This window comes from Diceros bicornis, chromosome 23 (genome assembly GCF_020826845.1).
Source record: "Diceros bicornis minor isolate mBicDic1 chromosome 23, mDicBic1.mat.cur, whole genome shotgun sequence".
In the NCBI taxonomy this organism is placed as follows: Eukaryota; Metazoa; Chordata; class Mammalia; order Perissodactyla; family Rhinocerotidae; genus Diceros; species Diceros bicornis.
Window position 1 is genome coordinate 15,532,577 of NC_080762.1, and position 17,924 is coordinate 15,550,500.

The 17,924-nt window shown below is 35.6% G+C and overlaps 1 protein-coding gene across 1 annotated transcript in view; it reads left to right on the forward strand.

The window, feature by feature from the left end:
* The window catches only part of TBC1D32 (TBC1 domain family member 32), a 202,994-nt gene that overhangs the window by 67,162 nt on the left and 117,908 nt on the right, over positions 1–17,924 (forward strand). Inside the window, exons 17-19 of the mRNA XM_058566374.1 lie at positions 7,697–7,898; positions 8,491–8,573; positions 14,927–15,065. Coding sequence (XP_058422357.1) covers positions 7,697–7,898; positions 8,491–8,573; positions 14,927–15,065 — 424 coding nt within the window. The remainder of the gene's footprint in view (positions 1–7,696; positions 7,899–8,490; positions 8,574–14,926; positions 15,066–17,924) is intronic.

Genomic DNA, 17,924 nt, shown 5'->3' on the forward strand with positions numbered 1-17,924 from the left:
TGCACATAGAGGATGTTCTTGAATTTATTTTGACAATCATTTTTATTTTCTAAGAGCTCTTGTCCTTCCGTGGTTTGGTATTTTTCAAACTTGTCAAATGGGCTGGATTTGGTGAGTACATGCCTGGTTTCCAGATCCTGTGACCCAGTGTGGGAGGGGTCCTCCTGGTCCAGAATGCTGACTCCAGCGTCTCTGGCTCCCTGTCTAGTCTGGCACCACATGGCTGTCCTCAGCTGCACCTGGCTTCCAGCTCCGAGCTTCTCAGGCTTACCCTCTCCAGAACAGCTCCATCCAGTACAGCTTTATGCAATGATGGAATGTTCTAGATCTGCACTGTTCAGTAAGGTTGCCACTAGCTACTTGTTGCTGTTGAGCACTTGAAATATGGCTAGGGAGACCGAACTGAGTTGTACATTTTATTTGATTTAAATTAAAAAAAAACTAAGTGTGGCTAGTGGCAATGGTATTCACCACTCTAGAAAGTAAACTTCCAGTCTTCTTCCTGGATGGGGAAGGGGCTATAGGCTGGGAGACCTTAGACCACTCCTGCTGTTTTCAGCCCCACTTTCCTCCTGCCCTTGGCTGCCCTGGTGCCTCAGACCTCTGGGCTTGGGCTGTGCTTTGCTGCTGCTGAGTTCTGCAGCGCCACTTCTGGGCTGCTCCTCAGTTATCACGTGTCTTGCTGCTGCTTTCCATCTTTTAAGTCACTGCTGACATCTTTTGGCTATTCTTGTTTCTTCTCGTTTTTTTTAATTGTGGGTTTACATCTCTTTATTTCTTGATCCCTGTTTATCTGGGACTTGAGGGGAGGGCTCTTGCGGGGAGGGCTCTGAGATAATCTGCCATGAGTAATTGGCTTTCTTGGTTCTCTGTTCTTACTTAATGGCTGTGAAATCTTTCCAAATCTCTCTGAGCCCACTAGTTAGCTGTTCTCTTCTATTTCCAGAGTTTTCCTCTTTCCTCTCTGATCAGCTTTTCTGTGTAATTTGATCTTTTCACGTTGCTGGTTCTGTCAACATTTAAGAAAAAATAGATGTAGATGAGGGCTCCTCCATTTAATTTTTTATAAGTTGGAGAGTTTCCAGCTAGGCCTTTGCTGAACAAGATTCTGATTGGCAGCTCTGTGTGGACCAGTGTGGCGACTTGATGGGCAGATTTTCTCTGAGAACAAGTGAATTGCCGAGAGTTTTCTATCATATTGAGGACGTTCCAGATGCCAGAATAAAGAAAGGTTTTATTTTGGGTGCTCACTTCTGCCTCTGGAGAAGCCTTCACTTGCCCTAAATATTTTTTCAGAGTTTTGCCCTGGGATAAAACTGCTCATGCTCCTGAGGTGAGTGTGAGTTGGGGCAGTGGCAGGTCACAGACCCCTCCCTACTGTGGGCCCCACTGCCCTTGCCCACTCTGAGCCCAAAACCCTGCCGTGGGCTCTCCTCCTCTGTGGCCCAAGCAGGGCATTTACACCATGGGATTCTCTGCCTGTGTCATCTGGAGCTGCTCTTTCCCTGTCTGCCCTTCTCCCAGAAATCTTTAAAACCTCTCTCTCTTCCCATTCTTACCACTATTCAAGGGTTTCCCTTTTGTGCAACTGTACTGTTATTTTACTGGGTTCTCAGGAGCAGTGGGAGGCAGATGTGTGTGGATACCTGCATCCTCCTTCTCTGGTTTTAATTGAGCATTTTATATGATTCCATTTTTTTCTTTTCTCTTAGCATACCAATTATACTTCTCTTTTTCACTCTTTTTAGTGGTTGCCCTTAAGTTTGTAATATTTACAACCGAATTAGTTGTAATTACTGGCATTAAGTCCTCTTTCAAATAACACTACACCACTTAACGGGTAGTGCAAGAACCTTATAACATTATTCCCAGTTCCTCCCTCTTGTGTCTCATAACATTGCCGTCATTCATTTCACTTTTCCTTAAACTATAATCACCAAATACTTTTTTGCAACTATTATTTTAGACAACTTATCTATTAGGTCAATTAGTAATAGGAAAAGTAAAAGATTTTATGTGTTCTTCATAAGTATCTTATATACTAGCTTTTTAAAATTTCAGTAGATAGTCCTAAAATAGTATTGCTGGGTCAGAGGGACATGTATATTTTACATTTCATAGATACTGCCAGATTATTTTCCAGGGTTGTAGGATTTTACCTTCTTGCTGGCAGTGTATGAGAAGCATGAAGAGTGCCCTTTTCCTAGTCTTGTCAGGATCACATAATAAGTTCGACAATGTTTCGGCAACCTAATGGGTGAAAGATCTTGTTTTGATCCATATTGACCTGACTCTTGTTGAGTTTTAGCATCTCATCATATGGAGATATGGTTATTGGCTATTTCCATTTCCTGATAGTAATGATCCTTTCCATATCATTTGTCCGTTTTTTAGTTTGCTTTTTTTCATCGTCTCAGAGTTATATAGATACACAGTAAACTTGCAAGGCTTCTTGTAAAATGCAGCAGTTTCTTCCTTGTTCTCCAGAGGCAACTACTTTCAACTGCTTTAGATGTTTCCTTTAGAGTTGACTTCTATATCATTAAACCATTTGCTTATAATACTTCTTGATTTTTAGTTTAAGGCATTATACATCGATTTATTATGATTTATCTCTCTTTCCTCATCCTCTACCAAATATACACACCTGGCCCCCTCCACCCGCCATCAGTGTGATATATGGTGAACAATAGCCTTGGTTAGAGTCATACTGTATCCACTTTATGAACAATCTTTGCAGCCCAGCCATGTGATTACTTTCTTTCCTTTTACAACTTGTTTTCTCTGGAGTTAATAATTTTCTTTCTTTTCTTTGTTGGCATAATTGTTAATGTACTTAACTTTCACTGCATTGCTAAATCATCAGCATGGTCTTTTGTAAATAATTAAGTCTTCTTTCAGTATATTCAAATACTAAACAAATTCTATCAATTTAATTTTATTAAAGACTTTTTTTTAGCTTTCTGGCCTATATTGTTCAGGACTGGTTGCTGCTTAGGTCTGATACATAGCTTTTATTCTGGTAGCAACCTTTATCATCATTATGGGGTGGCTTTATTTTTTTCTCCTCTTTCTGGAAGCTTTTCAATGTTCTCTTGGCTATTACTGTTCTCGAATTTTATGTTTCTTGATTAAGTTCTACTTTTATCTACTTGATGGACATTTTTAATCTGAAGATTTATGTCTTTCAATTTAGGGAAAATAGTTGAATTCTTTATTTTTTCTCTTAAACTCTTTTTATTTGGATTTGGACTTTGTTCTACTTTCTATGCCTCCTTTCTTTCTTTTTTTTTTTTTTTACTCTCTAGGAAATTTCCTCATCTTTATTTTTCAGCTCTTGTATTGAAAATTGAGGTTTTCATTTCTTAAGTTGTATTATTTTTTTTTAGAAGGGCACATTCTTGCTCTAGCATCCTATTCTTGTTTCATGAGTATAAGTTCTTTTACCTCTATGAAGGTAATGAAGTTTTCATTTCTCATTTTCTTTTTTCCTTTCAAATTGATTTTTGTATTTGTGGCCTTAGTCTCTCTTTAAATTAGAGATTTCTTCAAATATTTAAAAGTCAGTAAAAAGCTGCTTGAAAACTTCAGGAAAGTGGGACTTGTCACTTGTGGCCTTTGCTGTAGGGGAAGCTTGCCATGGTGTTGTTGGGGAACCTCTAATGTCAGTAATTTTAGTCTTTTTTGTTCTGGTCAGATTCCATAGAGAAGGCTCTTAGCTGTCTGAAGAGAGTGTAAGCCTAGCAAGAGAAGACAAGTGGGTGGAAAAGGTGATGGGTCTCAAGCTTTACGATATAAACTTTGATTTAACCCTGTGGGACCCTCTGCATTCTTGATCTCTGCCTACCTTCCAAGAGGAAGGGGCCGCATAGAATGTGGAAGGGAATCTGGAGGTCAAACTCATTCTTAAACTGACTTTCAGGCAACCGTTTTGTTTTCAATTCCACTTTTACCCCCAACTCCAGAGATATTTGGTGTTACCAACTTCAGTTTTTTCAGAGGTTCTATGAAATAATTGTGTTGATTCTGTTTTCTACACTGCCCAATGATTTGGTTTTTCCAGGTCCTGCATTACTCCTTGTTGTTCTGCTTTCTAGGTTCCAAAACTTTGTTACTATCACAAAGTGACACACTATCCTTTCTTTTCTTCTTGTTCTAGATGACTATAAAAGCCTTCTGAAAATTCTGTTTACTTTTGCATCTTAGTATTTTAGGAGGAAGCAGATGTGAATGTATGTGTTCAATCTGCCATATTTAACTGAAAGTCTTTTTCTTATCTATATATAACAATTCTTTTTTAAAATTAGGAATACTCTTTGTCATGAATTCTAAGGTTTCTTTTTATTGTCCATCACTTCCCAATTTAAGTTTTTTTCCTGCTCTATAGACATCATTTAATTGTATGTAGTCAGGTTTTTCCCCATCATTGTCTTTGTGATTTCTAGTCTCTTTTTTTTTAAAGAAAGTCTCCTTCACATTGAAATTAAACAAATAAGACATAAAGTGTCAGAAAGAATTTCTTCTGAATCCTCACTGTGTAGTAGTTAAGAGTTTCTGATTAATTATATTAGCAAAAGACCGGAATATTCTCAAGTGTCCAATAACAAGAGGCTAATTGATTAAATTATGTTCACACAAAGGACCACTTAGCAGCTGTAAAAAGGGAATGAGGACTTTTTTATGTACCGTGATGGAGTTATATTCAGGAGATACTAAATGAAAAAACAAACAAAACACAGAAGAATGTTTATAGAATGCTACCTATTACGTAGTAGAAGGTAATATGAATAAATCATATTTGTTTATATTTTTCAAAAGGGAATGATGAAAGGATAAAATGAAAAATAAGGCAAATAGTTTTAGAGGAAGGGAGAAAAAAATGTGGATAGGGAGATATGGATTGAGACATCTGGGTTTATACCTTGGTTGTACCTAGATTTGACTTTGGAACGATGTAGCTGTTTTACATACTAAATGTAAAATAAAGTTAAATAAAAAAAAGCCAAATTTAAAACAAATCAAATTAATGGAAAGAAATGAATTTAACCACCAAATAGTCATGTTAGTGACATACCCATGCAGAGAAAAGAATTACTTCAAATGACCTAAATTGATTGAACATTTACAGTGCGATATATTCTAAGGTCAAAAAAAATGATCAAAGTAATCTTAAACTGCATTCAATATATTTTGGAACTATTATGCACATATTCTGAGATGAAGCAAATAACAATTAGCATCATAAAGAGCTAAGATTTTAACATGAGGAAAAAATAAAAGTATAAAATTAAAGAAATTAGACTTGAATTTCAAATTCATAATGGATATGTAAATATAAACTTATTTTTCTTAAAAAATTGCACTGGAAAGGCCTAGAAGTAATGACAACCCCTTAACAATGAACTGGCACCCAGATTGTGGTCTCATAATATCTTATTTCTCTCCAAGAAGAGGCAGGGATCCTTGAAGAAATAGCTGTTTCTGGGTTTGGCTAGGAAGTGTGCAGGGTGATGCTGGGATATTTTACCATTCTAGACAGTAAGGAAGTTATCTAAGACTAATGGGATAGTGTCAAAAGTACCTCTAAGCTACCGGAAGGATCCTCCTACTAGTTTAACGTGGGCAATTTGAGGACCAAGAAAATAATGACTGTGATGAATTGAAGTACATATAAAATATATAAAAATACATGATTTTAAAAAGATACTAAAATTAAAAAAAAAAAAAAAACCTTGTCGATTACCTATTGATGTTGGGAGGGCACCAACTCATTACTCTGCAAATTGATAAAAAAAGATTCAAGCATTTTTTCTAACCTTTCCTGTACAACTACTTTTTTAATATAACTATGAAGTTACTGAGGAAAAAGTTCTTCCTAGAAAAATTTTAGCTAATAAACACAAAATAAATAATTAGAAAATCACCATTTGGTAACCCCTAAAGAAATAGTGGATTTAGGAAATGATCATGAATTGATGCTAAAACCTTTAGGTGGAAGCCTGGTGGAGAGGACTTCGTATGGAAACTTCAGGCTGATACCACCTGACCAACTGGTTTTTAGCACCACTAAAATTGGGTCAACCAGCTACGCTCCTCATGATATGATTCAATAGGAGGTATACAGCAGCAACCACCTCTGAAGATATTTTGCCAAGAAAAAACAGAAATTGAACTTAAATCTAATTGTCTCTAGATCTAATTATCACTTTATAGGACATATGGGAAACTAAAGGAACACATTAAATGACACCGTGGTGAAGCAATTATCCAAATAAAGAATGGATGGGACGAATCATTGGGAGAAACTCTGTTTTTCCAACAAATCAATGCTGTGTGGAAAAGGAAAAGAGGGCCCTAAATATGCACTTTATGGGCCTAAATAACCACAACAGCCTAATGCAGTCTATGGGCCTTGTTTGAATTCTGATTTGAATAAACCTATTGTAAAAAGACAACCTTCAGAGAACCCGGAGAATTTTGAAATGGGCTATCAGATGATAATAAGAAACTGTAATGAATTTTGTTAGATGGGGTATTAGCATGTAACATAGAAACCTTTATCAGTTAGAGATGTACACTGGATAAAATAACATGATGTCTGGGATTTATCATATTATGCTCCAGTAGAGGGGGAGGGGGAGGTCAGGGAATAGATAGAACAAGACGGGCAAAATGTCGTAATTGTTGAAGATGGGTGAGGGGTACGTGGAGAGTCAGTACCCTATGCTATCTAGTGCCTGCTATTTTTTGTGTGTGTGTGTGTGTGTGAGGAAGATCAGCCCTGAGCTAACATCCATGCCGATCCTTCTCTTTTTGGTAAGGAAGACAGGCCCTGCGCTAACATCTGTGCCCATCTTCCTCCACTTTATGTGGGACGCTGCCACAGCATGACCTGACAAGTGGTGCGTCGGTGCGCGCCCAGGATCCGAACCCAGGCCGCCAGCAGCGGCGAGCGCCCACTTAAGCGCTGTGTCATGCGGCTGGCCCCTACTGCCTGCTATTTTTGTTTTGTTTTTTTTTAAAGCCAAAATGAAAAGTGTGCTGTGCTGGAGCCAGATGGCTTGGGTTTGAGTGCTGGCTCCACCTCCTGTTAGCTATGTGATATTGTTCAAGTCATTTATCTTCTGTAAGCCTTAACTGTATTTTCTCATCTGTAAAAATTGAAGAATAATATGCCTTCATAGGTTTATTGTAAGGACTAAATGAGTTAATACATTTAAAATACTTACAACAGTGCCTGGCACATTATAAACATTGACTATGTCCTTTCTTATCTATTATTATTATTACTATTAGTGTGTCCCAGCCTTTGAGATAGGAGAGCTAAGTCCTGTTAATGGAATGGGGAGTGTGTAACAAGTGCTAGGAATGGAGAACTCAGATTTATGTTTTCACTCTAGAATCAAGTGAAGTTATGTATGGCCCTAGACCCATGGTGTCTATAACCTTTTAAATGTATAGTTTTGTTGTTTTTTTAGTCCATATATTCTTTCCTCTTTTCTACTGAAACTACTCTCATTATTAGACATCTGCACATGGGTGGGATCAGGAATATTGACATGTTAGAGAAAAGCTAGAGGAGGACAAAAAGGAAGCCAACCAAGTGATGAGTTTGTGGTAAGGCCAGCCTTTTTGGTAGTGCTTTATGAAATCATGATTTATAACCTTGGAATCACTTTTAACTTTCATCTTTTAGTCCAACAGGTGCACATATAATTGCCCAGTTTTCGAAAAAACTTCTAGATGAAGATATTTCTATTTTTTCTGGATCGGAAATGTTGCCCATGGTTAAAGGAGCTTTCATTTCTGTGTGTCGTCAAATATATGGTACCTGTGAAGGCTTGCAGGTGTTAATTCCTTATAGTTTGCATGAATCTATAGCAAAGGCATGGAAGAAGGTAAGCATTCTTAAGTTTCTTTTTTCCTCCCTGCAAATCTTTATTTCAAATATGGTCACTATTGTAGTATCATACTGCAGTTAAAATATTTTACTGGAGCAAGTATGACTTCTTAGCATCGCAGTACTCTAGGGGACATAATGGTTTCTAATTTGGCACAAGATGACTTCAGTACCACCTTTCCCAGAAGGAGAAAGTTCTAGGATCTAACTGGGTGCTATCAAGTCTTGTCTTCTGGTAGAAGAGACTTTAGATAAATTATCTTTGTGTAGACTGACATACTTCTTTGGAAGTTTAAACTTGAATGTGAGCAATTTTTACAGAGATCTGGGTTTTTGTTATGGACACTGGAGATCATAATGTAGCAATAGTCAAATATAGTATATATTAGTGGACTAAGTCTTTTTTCCCCATTTATATGCTTTATTTATGAAACACTTTGCATGATATTTAAGAACCAAATAATTTAAATTTTGAAGGTAATTTAATTACATTAAGAATAAAATATAAAAATGTAGCATGAGATCTTATGAGTAATGCTCTCAGTAAAAATATATATATATATAATGTAAATTAATCTATTATATTTTAGACAAGTTTGCTATCAGAAAGAATTCCTACTCCGGTAGTGGGTTCAGATTCTGTTTCTTCGGTAAGCCAGGAATTCCAAAACATGTAAGTACAATTGATTTAAGCTCATCTGTTTTTTTTAGGTTTGCTGAAATAATTTTAAAATGAGAATGTAATAGAATACTGTAGCAAAATGATTTTACGGGAAGGTAAATATATACATATAGGATCAATGAAAATTATACCTAGGAGGAACATTAGAGATCATATAATACTTATACCTTTAAAAAAAATCGAGCAATATTTTACTTGCTTCATCCTCTATTTACATTTTGGATTAGGAAACTTGACATGTTGTAGTGTTTCCAGAAAACTTGGAGCATTACCAAATACTAAAATTGGAAAGCTAACTAGGGAGTTCACTAGAAGGAAAATGTTTTCAAATGCCAATGAAGTCCATTTATATTTAAATTATGACTTTTCAAAATGTGTGGGAGTGCATTTTAATTAGATTTTGGCATTGGAAAATTATTTAAATCAGTATTTCTAACAATTTTTAATTTAGATGTCTCCATGTTTCTTCACAAATATCAATAAGATATGGAGTCAGATTAATGGGGAAAATATGTGTATTTTTTAAATTAAGATCTAGTGACAAATGTTCCTAGAGTCTCTTCTTAATTGAGTGTTGGCATAGTCCAAAAAGGTAATTAGAGAGAACTTTAAGTGATATTTTCAGTTAAGAGAAATTAAAAAAACAAAATTTCTTTTTAGGTACCCGTAGTTTCAACTTAAAAAAACAAACGAAACCAAACAGCCAGTCAAACAAAAAGCCTTTTGCATTTCCTTAACAGTATAATGGTTCAACAAATAGTTAATTCTCTAAAATGAGCTATAATTTTTTTCTGAAATAGTTGTCAAACTTAAATCAACTGCCTTTTTTTTTTTTTTTGCATGAAGGGTTGAGAACAAACATTTCTGCAGTTCATTTTTGAGATAGTTTTTAGATGTTTTCTTTGAGATCTTCTATGATTTGTCTGTCGTTTTTCATTTTCATTCATGCATTCATTTTCTCCTCATTCATTCTGCTATTTATTGGACCAAATGCTTTGCTGAGTCCTGAGGATACCCGTACACCTTAGAGAGCTTATTGTGTAGTGTAGAATACAAATAAGTAAGCACAATGTGGAAACAGTATGCTAAATTTATATGACAAGGGTCATGCAGAGTCCATTGGAGCTGACTTGTGGGGGAAATCTTTCCAGAAGTTGTCATTAAACTAAGTTAAAATGAATACATGGGTATCAACTGTCTAAAAAGGGAAAAAACATTATTCCAGGTGGGAGAAATAGTGTGGTCAATAGGCTAAAAGTGAGAGGGAACATAATGAATGTATTTGACACACGTTTTACTGTTGGTAATATGTTTAGATTCTGATGTTAGAGTGTGAAGGAACTAATAAATTATATGCCACCCTTTCCCTCCTGAGTTGTGAACCAATTAAGAGATAAAGAAGTCAAGCAAATCAAAGCACTGAATAACATAGGCTCCCTAGGATTGACGTGAAGAATTAGACAGATTTACCCTTCCATCACAACCAGCCTTGAACAGCCAGAGGCTTCCCTCAAAGGCAGAGCTTGCAGAGATCAAACTTAGCTACATAGTAGAACAGAGCAGAGTGTGTGCTTCCTACAGGTAGCTGGATTGCAAAGAGGAAGTGGACTGGGGGAGAGGCATTGCTTAGCCCAGCATGCTTAGGTCATCCTCCAAATCTCCTGAGTCCCTTCTTCTTCCATGGGGAAGAAGAAATGAGTAGGTGGAGAAAAGCAAACAGTTTTAAACGGGGAATGTGCTCCACGTGGAAACTTGATGCCAGGGGAAAATGAGGTTCCCTCAACATCTGATATTAATGTCTTAGAAAAGATTTAATAGAATTTTTGATAAGATAGAATTGTTGATTTCATTTTTGTCGTCAAAATTAAATTATCTCATAGTAAGAGTTGAGTATCTTTTGCTCTTTTACATTAATTGAAAAGTTGGTATGAGATGAGCATTATTTGTTTCTTTAATCCATGAAATATTTGGAATACATTTTTAAGTTTCCAAACAGTTGTTTTTACTACTGTCTTATTTTACTATTGACTTCTAATCAATTTATATTCTTTTCAGAGAACATAGATTGCATGATATCTATCCTTTTAGGTTGGTTGAGATTTTGTGATATAGTACAGGGTCACTTAAAACGAAAAGTTGTCTTTGCTTGGAAAGACGATTCTGTGTTCTTCGTTGGAAGCAGATATTGTTATTCAAATTTTCAAAAACTCCACCAATATTTTGCCTGCTTGATGTATAATCATTCACTATAAAAGTAGATTTGTCCATTTCTCTTTGTAATTCTGGAGATTTGTTTTATGTATTTATATTCTCTGATGGTCTAGTGTGGAGATTTGGTGCTCTCTGTACCATGGCCCGGGTTTGTTCCCCAGGCAGGGAACCACCCCACCCCACCCATCTGTGTGTCGGTTGTCATACTGTGGCAGCTGTGTACTTCTGTGATGCTGGAAGCTATGCTACTGGAACTTCAAATACCAACAGAGTCACGCATGGGGGAGGTTTCAGTGGAGCTTCCAGACTAAAGCAGACTAGGAAGGCCACCCACCTCCGGAAAAAATTGGCCATGAAAACTCTATTAATAGCAGCAAAGCATTGTCTGATATAGCGCTGGAAGATGAGAGGATGGTACAAAAAGATCGGGCAGGGTTCTGCTCTGCTGTACACACAGTCGCTAGGAGTCTGAATCGATTTGATGGCACTAACAATAAATTTGCTTTTTATGCTATTAGGAACATAAACATTCACTGTTATTTCTTGGTAATTTTTTCCTTTTAATATTAAATATAGTGTCTCATATTATTACTGTTTTACTTTGCTTTAAATTTTATATTTTGTGGTATTAATACTGGTAAATCTACTTTGCTTTAGTTAGTATTTGCATAGTATATTAGTTAAGAACATATTTGCAGATAACTCAGTGAGGCTTTCTTTTTCTCATTTAACAAGAAGTATCATGGTAGACTGTCCAGGCATTGATTGTTCATGCTGTTTGAGACCCAGCCTCCTTTTTCCTTGTTCTGCATCATCATTGTTTGCTTTTTGCCCTCAAGGTTGCACAATGGTTAGCAGACCTCTATACCTCACAGCTGCCTTCTCAGAGGAAAAAGGTGGTAGAGCCAAATGATTTCTTTTCATGGTGCCTTCTCTTTTGTTCAGGAAAGGAATCTCTCTCATTACATTTTTTTTGTGAACATCTTGTTGAATTTCATATGGCCACCTCTCACTGGATGGGAGTTGGTGAAAAAGGAGTTGTAGATGGAGATTGGGTCAACCAATCAGTTTTATCTGTTAACACGTAGTATTTTTTTTCATCCCTTTATTTTTTACCATTTGGAGTAGTAAATTTTGTATTTTTATCCAATCTGACAGTCTTTATTTTTTCGTTAGGTGAGTTTAAGTTTTTTACATTTTTGCAATACTGATATATTAGGGGCTTATTGTTCTTATTTTGTATTTTCTGTTTACATTCAAATAGAATAGAATTTGCTTTTCTCCTTTATCTTATCTTAGATCAATAAAATTTTTTATTCCTATTTTTCCCTTGGTTTTGATTTTATTAGTCAAGTTTATGTTTTTTTAAGTGGTTATTCCTAAGTTCTGAATATATATTTAACTGTACGTTTTTCCTAAGAAAGTATAAAGTAATTGGGTATTCATATCATGTTTTGAAAAGCAGCACGGGTTTTAGCACACTTTTACCAGTCATTGATCCTCTAAACACTCCATAACTATTAATGTTATAGTTATCTAGAATTTTGGATTTATCATTTTGATCACTTAACATTTCTTCTCACAGATATTACATTTGTTGACATGGTTACTGTTTTTTATGTCATTTGTTGAAACTTGTAACCCGTTCTTTCTGATAGGCTCACTTTTTTTCCTAATGAAGTATATTTTTAAATTTCCCAAAATAGTTATCCTTTAATTATTCTTTAAGAGTTTAAGGGTGGTAAACCATCCATATCTTTCTATGTCTAAAAATGGCTATTCTCCCTTCAACCCACACAAACCACCCCTCCCCCCACTGCCCTACCCCCCACCAGCATGCTTATGTGTGTGTGGCCATATTCCTTCCTTCCCTCTCTTCCCCTCCTTTTTCTCTTTCTCTCTTTCTCATACACACACACGTGCACACACACACACACACACCCCTTCTGTCTCTCTTTCTCACTCTCTCTCAAATGGTAGTTTATCTGGGTATAAAAGTTTTGATAGACAAATACTTCTCATTAGTATTTGAAGCTATTACTCCATTGTCTTGTGGAATAGGTAGTAACTGATAACTCTGTTAGTATAATCACCTTTCTTTTATAGGCCATATCTTTTCTCTCTCATAGCTTTTAATTTCTTTTTTTAGATGTTTGCTGTTTCTGTGTGATTTAAGTTGATCCTGCTTGGTACTTTGGATCTATAGTCTCAACTGGTGCCTTTTCTCAAATCTAGAAAATTTTCAGTGTTATCTTTTCAAATATTTCTTCCATTCTCTCCTCTTGGAGCTTCTATTAGATGTATGTTGAGACCTTTCAGTCTATGTTCTATGTCTCATCTGTTTTCTCAAACATTTATTTCTTATTTATCTACCATGTAATTCAATAATTCTTTGACTGGCCTAGAATTTATCCCATCTGCTTTAAGTGGCTATGTTTTTATATTTCCAGGATTTCCAATGGCTCTTTTTAAAAAATCTACCTGTTTTCATTTCATTTCTGCTTTTGGCTTCACAGTTTTATGAAAGTTTTTTAAAACTTTCCTTTAAGCGTCATAAATAAAATTATTTTAAAGTCATTATTTCTGAAAATTCAGCTGGAATGGATTCATTTGTGAATGTTGATTCTGCTGGCTCTTAGCTTTAGGTATCTTTTGAAGTTTGCCAGTCCACTTTTAAATGTCTTTTTTTCCTTCCCTACTTTCATCTCTCCCTCCCTCCCTCCTTTATTTCTCCCAATTTCTATCTCTATGTTCATTTCATTCCTCTCTGTACAGCAGTTTTATGGTTTTTATTTTTTACCTCCATGTTTTAAATAAATATAGTATTGGCATTTTGAGGCTCCTGTCAGCAATGGTGGGGATACTATAGATATAATTAAAAACTAGACAATGAATTGGTCATCTGCTCATCTCTAGAAATGAGGCTTTATCTGTATCCTCCTTTCTCCCTAGGCTATGGCTCGTCAAAAGGCCCAGTTTTAGGCAGTTTATTTATATGTATATATATCAATGTATTTTGTTTATTATAATATTTTCTTTACATATATAAATTATAAATTTTAATTTTATTTACATATTCTTTTTACTAATCTTACTCGATCATACGTCTTAAGCAGTGAGCCTAGCACTGGTCTTGCGTCCCGTACATAACTCTTTTATTCTTGTATATCCTATTGGAGCCAAATGTGGTTTCCATTGCCTGCATTTGCCTCAAAACTAGAGTCTCATTCACTTCTTTGTGCTTCTGTTCTCTTTATCCATGGTGATATTTATTTTGTATTTGGACATGGTTATATCTTTTGGTCATTGCAGTGTGACTGACACAGAGGAATATGTGTCAAAACATATAATGATCATTTCTTTTTTGATCATAAAAGTCCTGGATTTCAAATCTCTCTTATAATCAGTTCTAAAGCAGACTTCTGAACCTTCCATAGGGGGGAAAAGGGCATACTTTTCCATACTCACAGTTTCACTGTGTGTAAACATTTGATTTTGACCTATTTTAATATCCACAGTTTCTTTCTCTTACTTCTGGTACTTCCCGAATGAAGTGCTCATATCCATTCCTGCGTTTCCACATTTCTAGCCCTGACTCTTCTATTAACTGTGTGTCTTCTGAATGTTTGAAGTTTTTTCTCTGGAGAATGTTACTGGCCTTCCTTTTAGAAGTGTTCTGAGAAAAAAATGTCATTCTCCAAAAGTTAAATTAAAAACCTGTGAAAATATATGCCTGATATGCTTTATAAAGTCTGAAGACAAAATACTCTATAACGGAAAGGAAGTGTAGAAATAATGGTGAGTTGGGGCTTGGGGAATCCAGGCACAGCAGAATTATAAGGGGAAAACAATGAAATTAAGGCATGGATGAGAGAACTGAGGTGTAATAAAAATGTTGACGTATGCGGTTACTGTTTGATTCATTCAGTGAAGGAAAATTATCGGGATAGAAGATACAAGAATAAGAGAACTCACTATAAGGAAACCATACTTTTTATCCTATTTTTAAACATTTATTGAGTACTTAGCAACCAATGTGCACGCTGTAAATTTAACTAGCATTAAGCTGAAATATTTTCTTTTCAGTTTTGAGTATAATAAAGAAATTCATACCTTTCTTTTACCTGTTTCAGTTTGGCTTGGGAAGAGAATTTGTTAGATGGTTTACTAAATTTTGCTGCAACCCCCAAAGGACTACTACTTCTTCAAAGAACAGGTGCCATCAATGAATGTGTGACATTTATGTTCAACCAATATGCAAAAAAATTACAGGTATGAATTTCCATCTGCCACAGGCAAAAGGAGTTTTTGTTGCTGTAAAAGCCATTATGAACATCATTCTGTTTTCTGTGCATGAAGAGGTTATTAAATCTCAATTAAAAAGCCATATAGCATTGTAATATTTAACTTGATATTTTTTTCCAGAAAGCATTTGAGAGTTGATGTCGGTGTCTGTGGCTATGTTTACAGGATGGCAAACAACCAGATGGAATCGAAAAATTCAGTTAATCAGCCAGATGTTTCTATAAATATGATGTCAAACATCTGGATATAATAAAACTGGGTGAAACTCCAGGAAAAAACCTATTGGGTCTAAATGTACATGTCAGTGGAAGTTTAGGCCTCATATTTTAAAAGAAACAAAAATATTTGTAGACAGATTTTATTCTTGCTGCTGTTAAATAAAACTTACAATACAATTTAGCCTTTTCTCAGACAAGGGTCGTTGAGGAATATTCAGCTTTTTACTGTCATAGTAAATATCCCTAGACTTCTGGGCTTCCTAGGATCATAGTATGCTTTTAAAAGTGTTTTCTTTGTCTCAGCAGCTGTTGTTTCTTGATGTTATTAGGTTGCCTGATTGTGAATATAATCTTATTTGTTCTTCCTTACTCTTCAATTCTAATTTCCTGCTTTTGTTTAAGCCTATAAAAAACCAAATAATTAATGTTTTAGAGTTGCTTTTGCCTATGAAGAATAAGTAGTACTTGAGGGATGGCCCTGACCATCCCTTCATAAATAGAACATCTAAACATTAGTTCATGAGTTTATGATACTAGGTTTGTATGTGCAGATGTGCGTTTTTGTTTTTATGTAAATGGACCTCGAGTAGAGAGGATTGAGTTATTTATATGTCTCGGTTCGTGGCATCCTGTCCTCATCTGTCCGTGGAAGTTTTCTCTGTTGATTAATTTTATTCCCTGTCCTTCCTGGTGTGCAGTTTCATTTCACCTTGTATGTGTCCCCCTTCCCCAGGCTTCCATACCAATGTATTTGATATGTGTAATACCCTTGGATATGTACACTTCTTGTAGAATATTGTCTTCATCCATTTGGTCTATTATAACAAAATACCACAGACTGAGTGGCTTATAAGTAGAAATTTATTGCTCACAGTTCTGGAGGCTGGAAGTCCAAGATCAAGATGCCAGCGTGGTCAGGTGAGGGCCCGCTTCCGGTTCACGGACTTTTCATCGTATCCTCACATGGCAGAAGGGACCAGGGAGCTCTCTGGGATCTTGTTATAAGAGCACTAATCCCGTTCATGAGGACTCTCCACCTTCGTGACCTAATGACCTCGCAAAGGCCCTGCTTACTACCATCACCTTTGGGGGTTAGGATTTCAAAGTGAATTTTGGGGGAACATGAACATTCAGACTATAGGAAAAAGAGAAGTTTTTCAGACTTTCTAAGTTTACATAAATGAAATTGTGTTGTTTTAATTTGCTCTGCTGGTGAGTTTGAATCTCTCCTTGTGTACTGCTTAACCATTTGGGTTCTATTTTTGAAAATATTCAAGCAATTCAAAGATGTTTTTATTTCTCATTAGATGCTTGAGACTATGCAGACACAGCTTTTACTCTTGTGATAATACACCTAGGAGTACATTTTTCCTATTCATACATTTTATAACAATCTAGTCTTCCTTTGTACCACACTGGTGGTAATTATAGAAGATATTGTTCCCTGAACCTCAGTAACTTACAGCCCTATAATTTAGTACAGTTCTTTAATGATGCTTTAGGCTGTTCAAGACATTGTCTGAAAGTTTAGATTCTCAGTTATCTTTTAATAAAGCAAGTAGGCCATTTCCTTAATTATGCTGAAGAGAAAATGGAGACCCAGACTTCTCTGAAAGTTAGCGTAAATTTGGTAAGCCCTTATGGCTACTCATATCTAAATCAGCAGGGTCAATGGGGGTGATTGATTGATGAGTAAGGTGTTTTCTCAGTTGTTATGGAGGAAGGCAAGTGGGAAAAGGATAGACATTTATCTTGCTGTACTTCTGTGTCATCTAACTGCAGAACTAATGGATGATAAATTAAGGAAAATGGAAAATATGAGTAATAAAAATGGAAAAAGAAGGCAAATATAAAGACATGAGCAGCAGAACATTGAAGAAGTAAACCCTAATTCTTTCCCTAATTCATCTCTACTTTTTTTGCCCTTAAAACTGAATGTACAGGTTACATTTTAAAATTTGATTAAAACAGATCCTTTTAATGAAACATTGAAAAAATATAAGTTCTGAATGGTTAGCTCTGTTTGGAAGTTAACCATTTATAAGCCAACCTGATCTTAGCCAAAGTCTGAAAAGGAGGAGCATCGTAGAATGTCTTTGTTATTTCCTTGTTCTGATTTCTGCTAAGAGAGAGATTCACTTCTGTACTTTACCATGAGTGCATGTATGATACTTTCTTTGTGAAATAGCAAATTATTTATTTAATATTTTCTACAACATTGTTTACAAACTTGTATATTAATGATGAAGATGCTGTGTATGTGTATGTGTTTGTGTGTGTGTGTGTGTGTGTGTGTGTGTATATATATATTTATATAAATAAAACTCCCTTCCTTAGGAAGAAAAAATCACATTTCCTCTATAACTTATTGTCATTTTTAAGAGGATACCATTGTTCTTTTTAAAGTCGTTTCATTATTTAAAAGGCCAGTTAAATTGGCAATCAGTACAGATTTATTAATGAGGAAATTTATTGAAGAACTAACCTAAAGAATAAAATACTAAATAGAATTTAGAGTTGGAAGGAATCTTACTCTTCATCTGGTCAAAGACCCTTATTTTATGTATGAAGAGACTTAGACCTAGAGAGATAAGTGACTTGTTCAAGG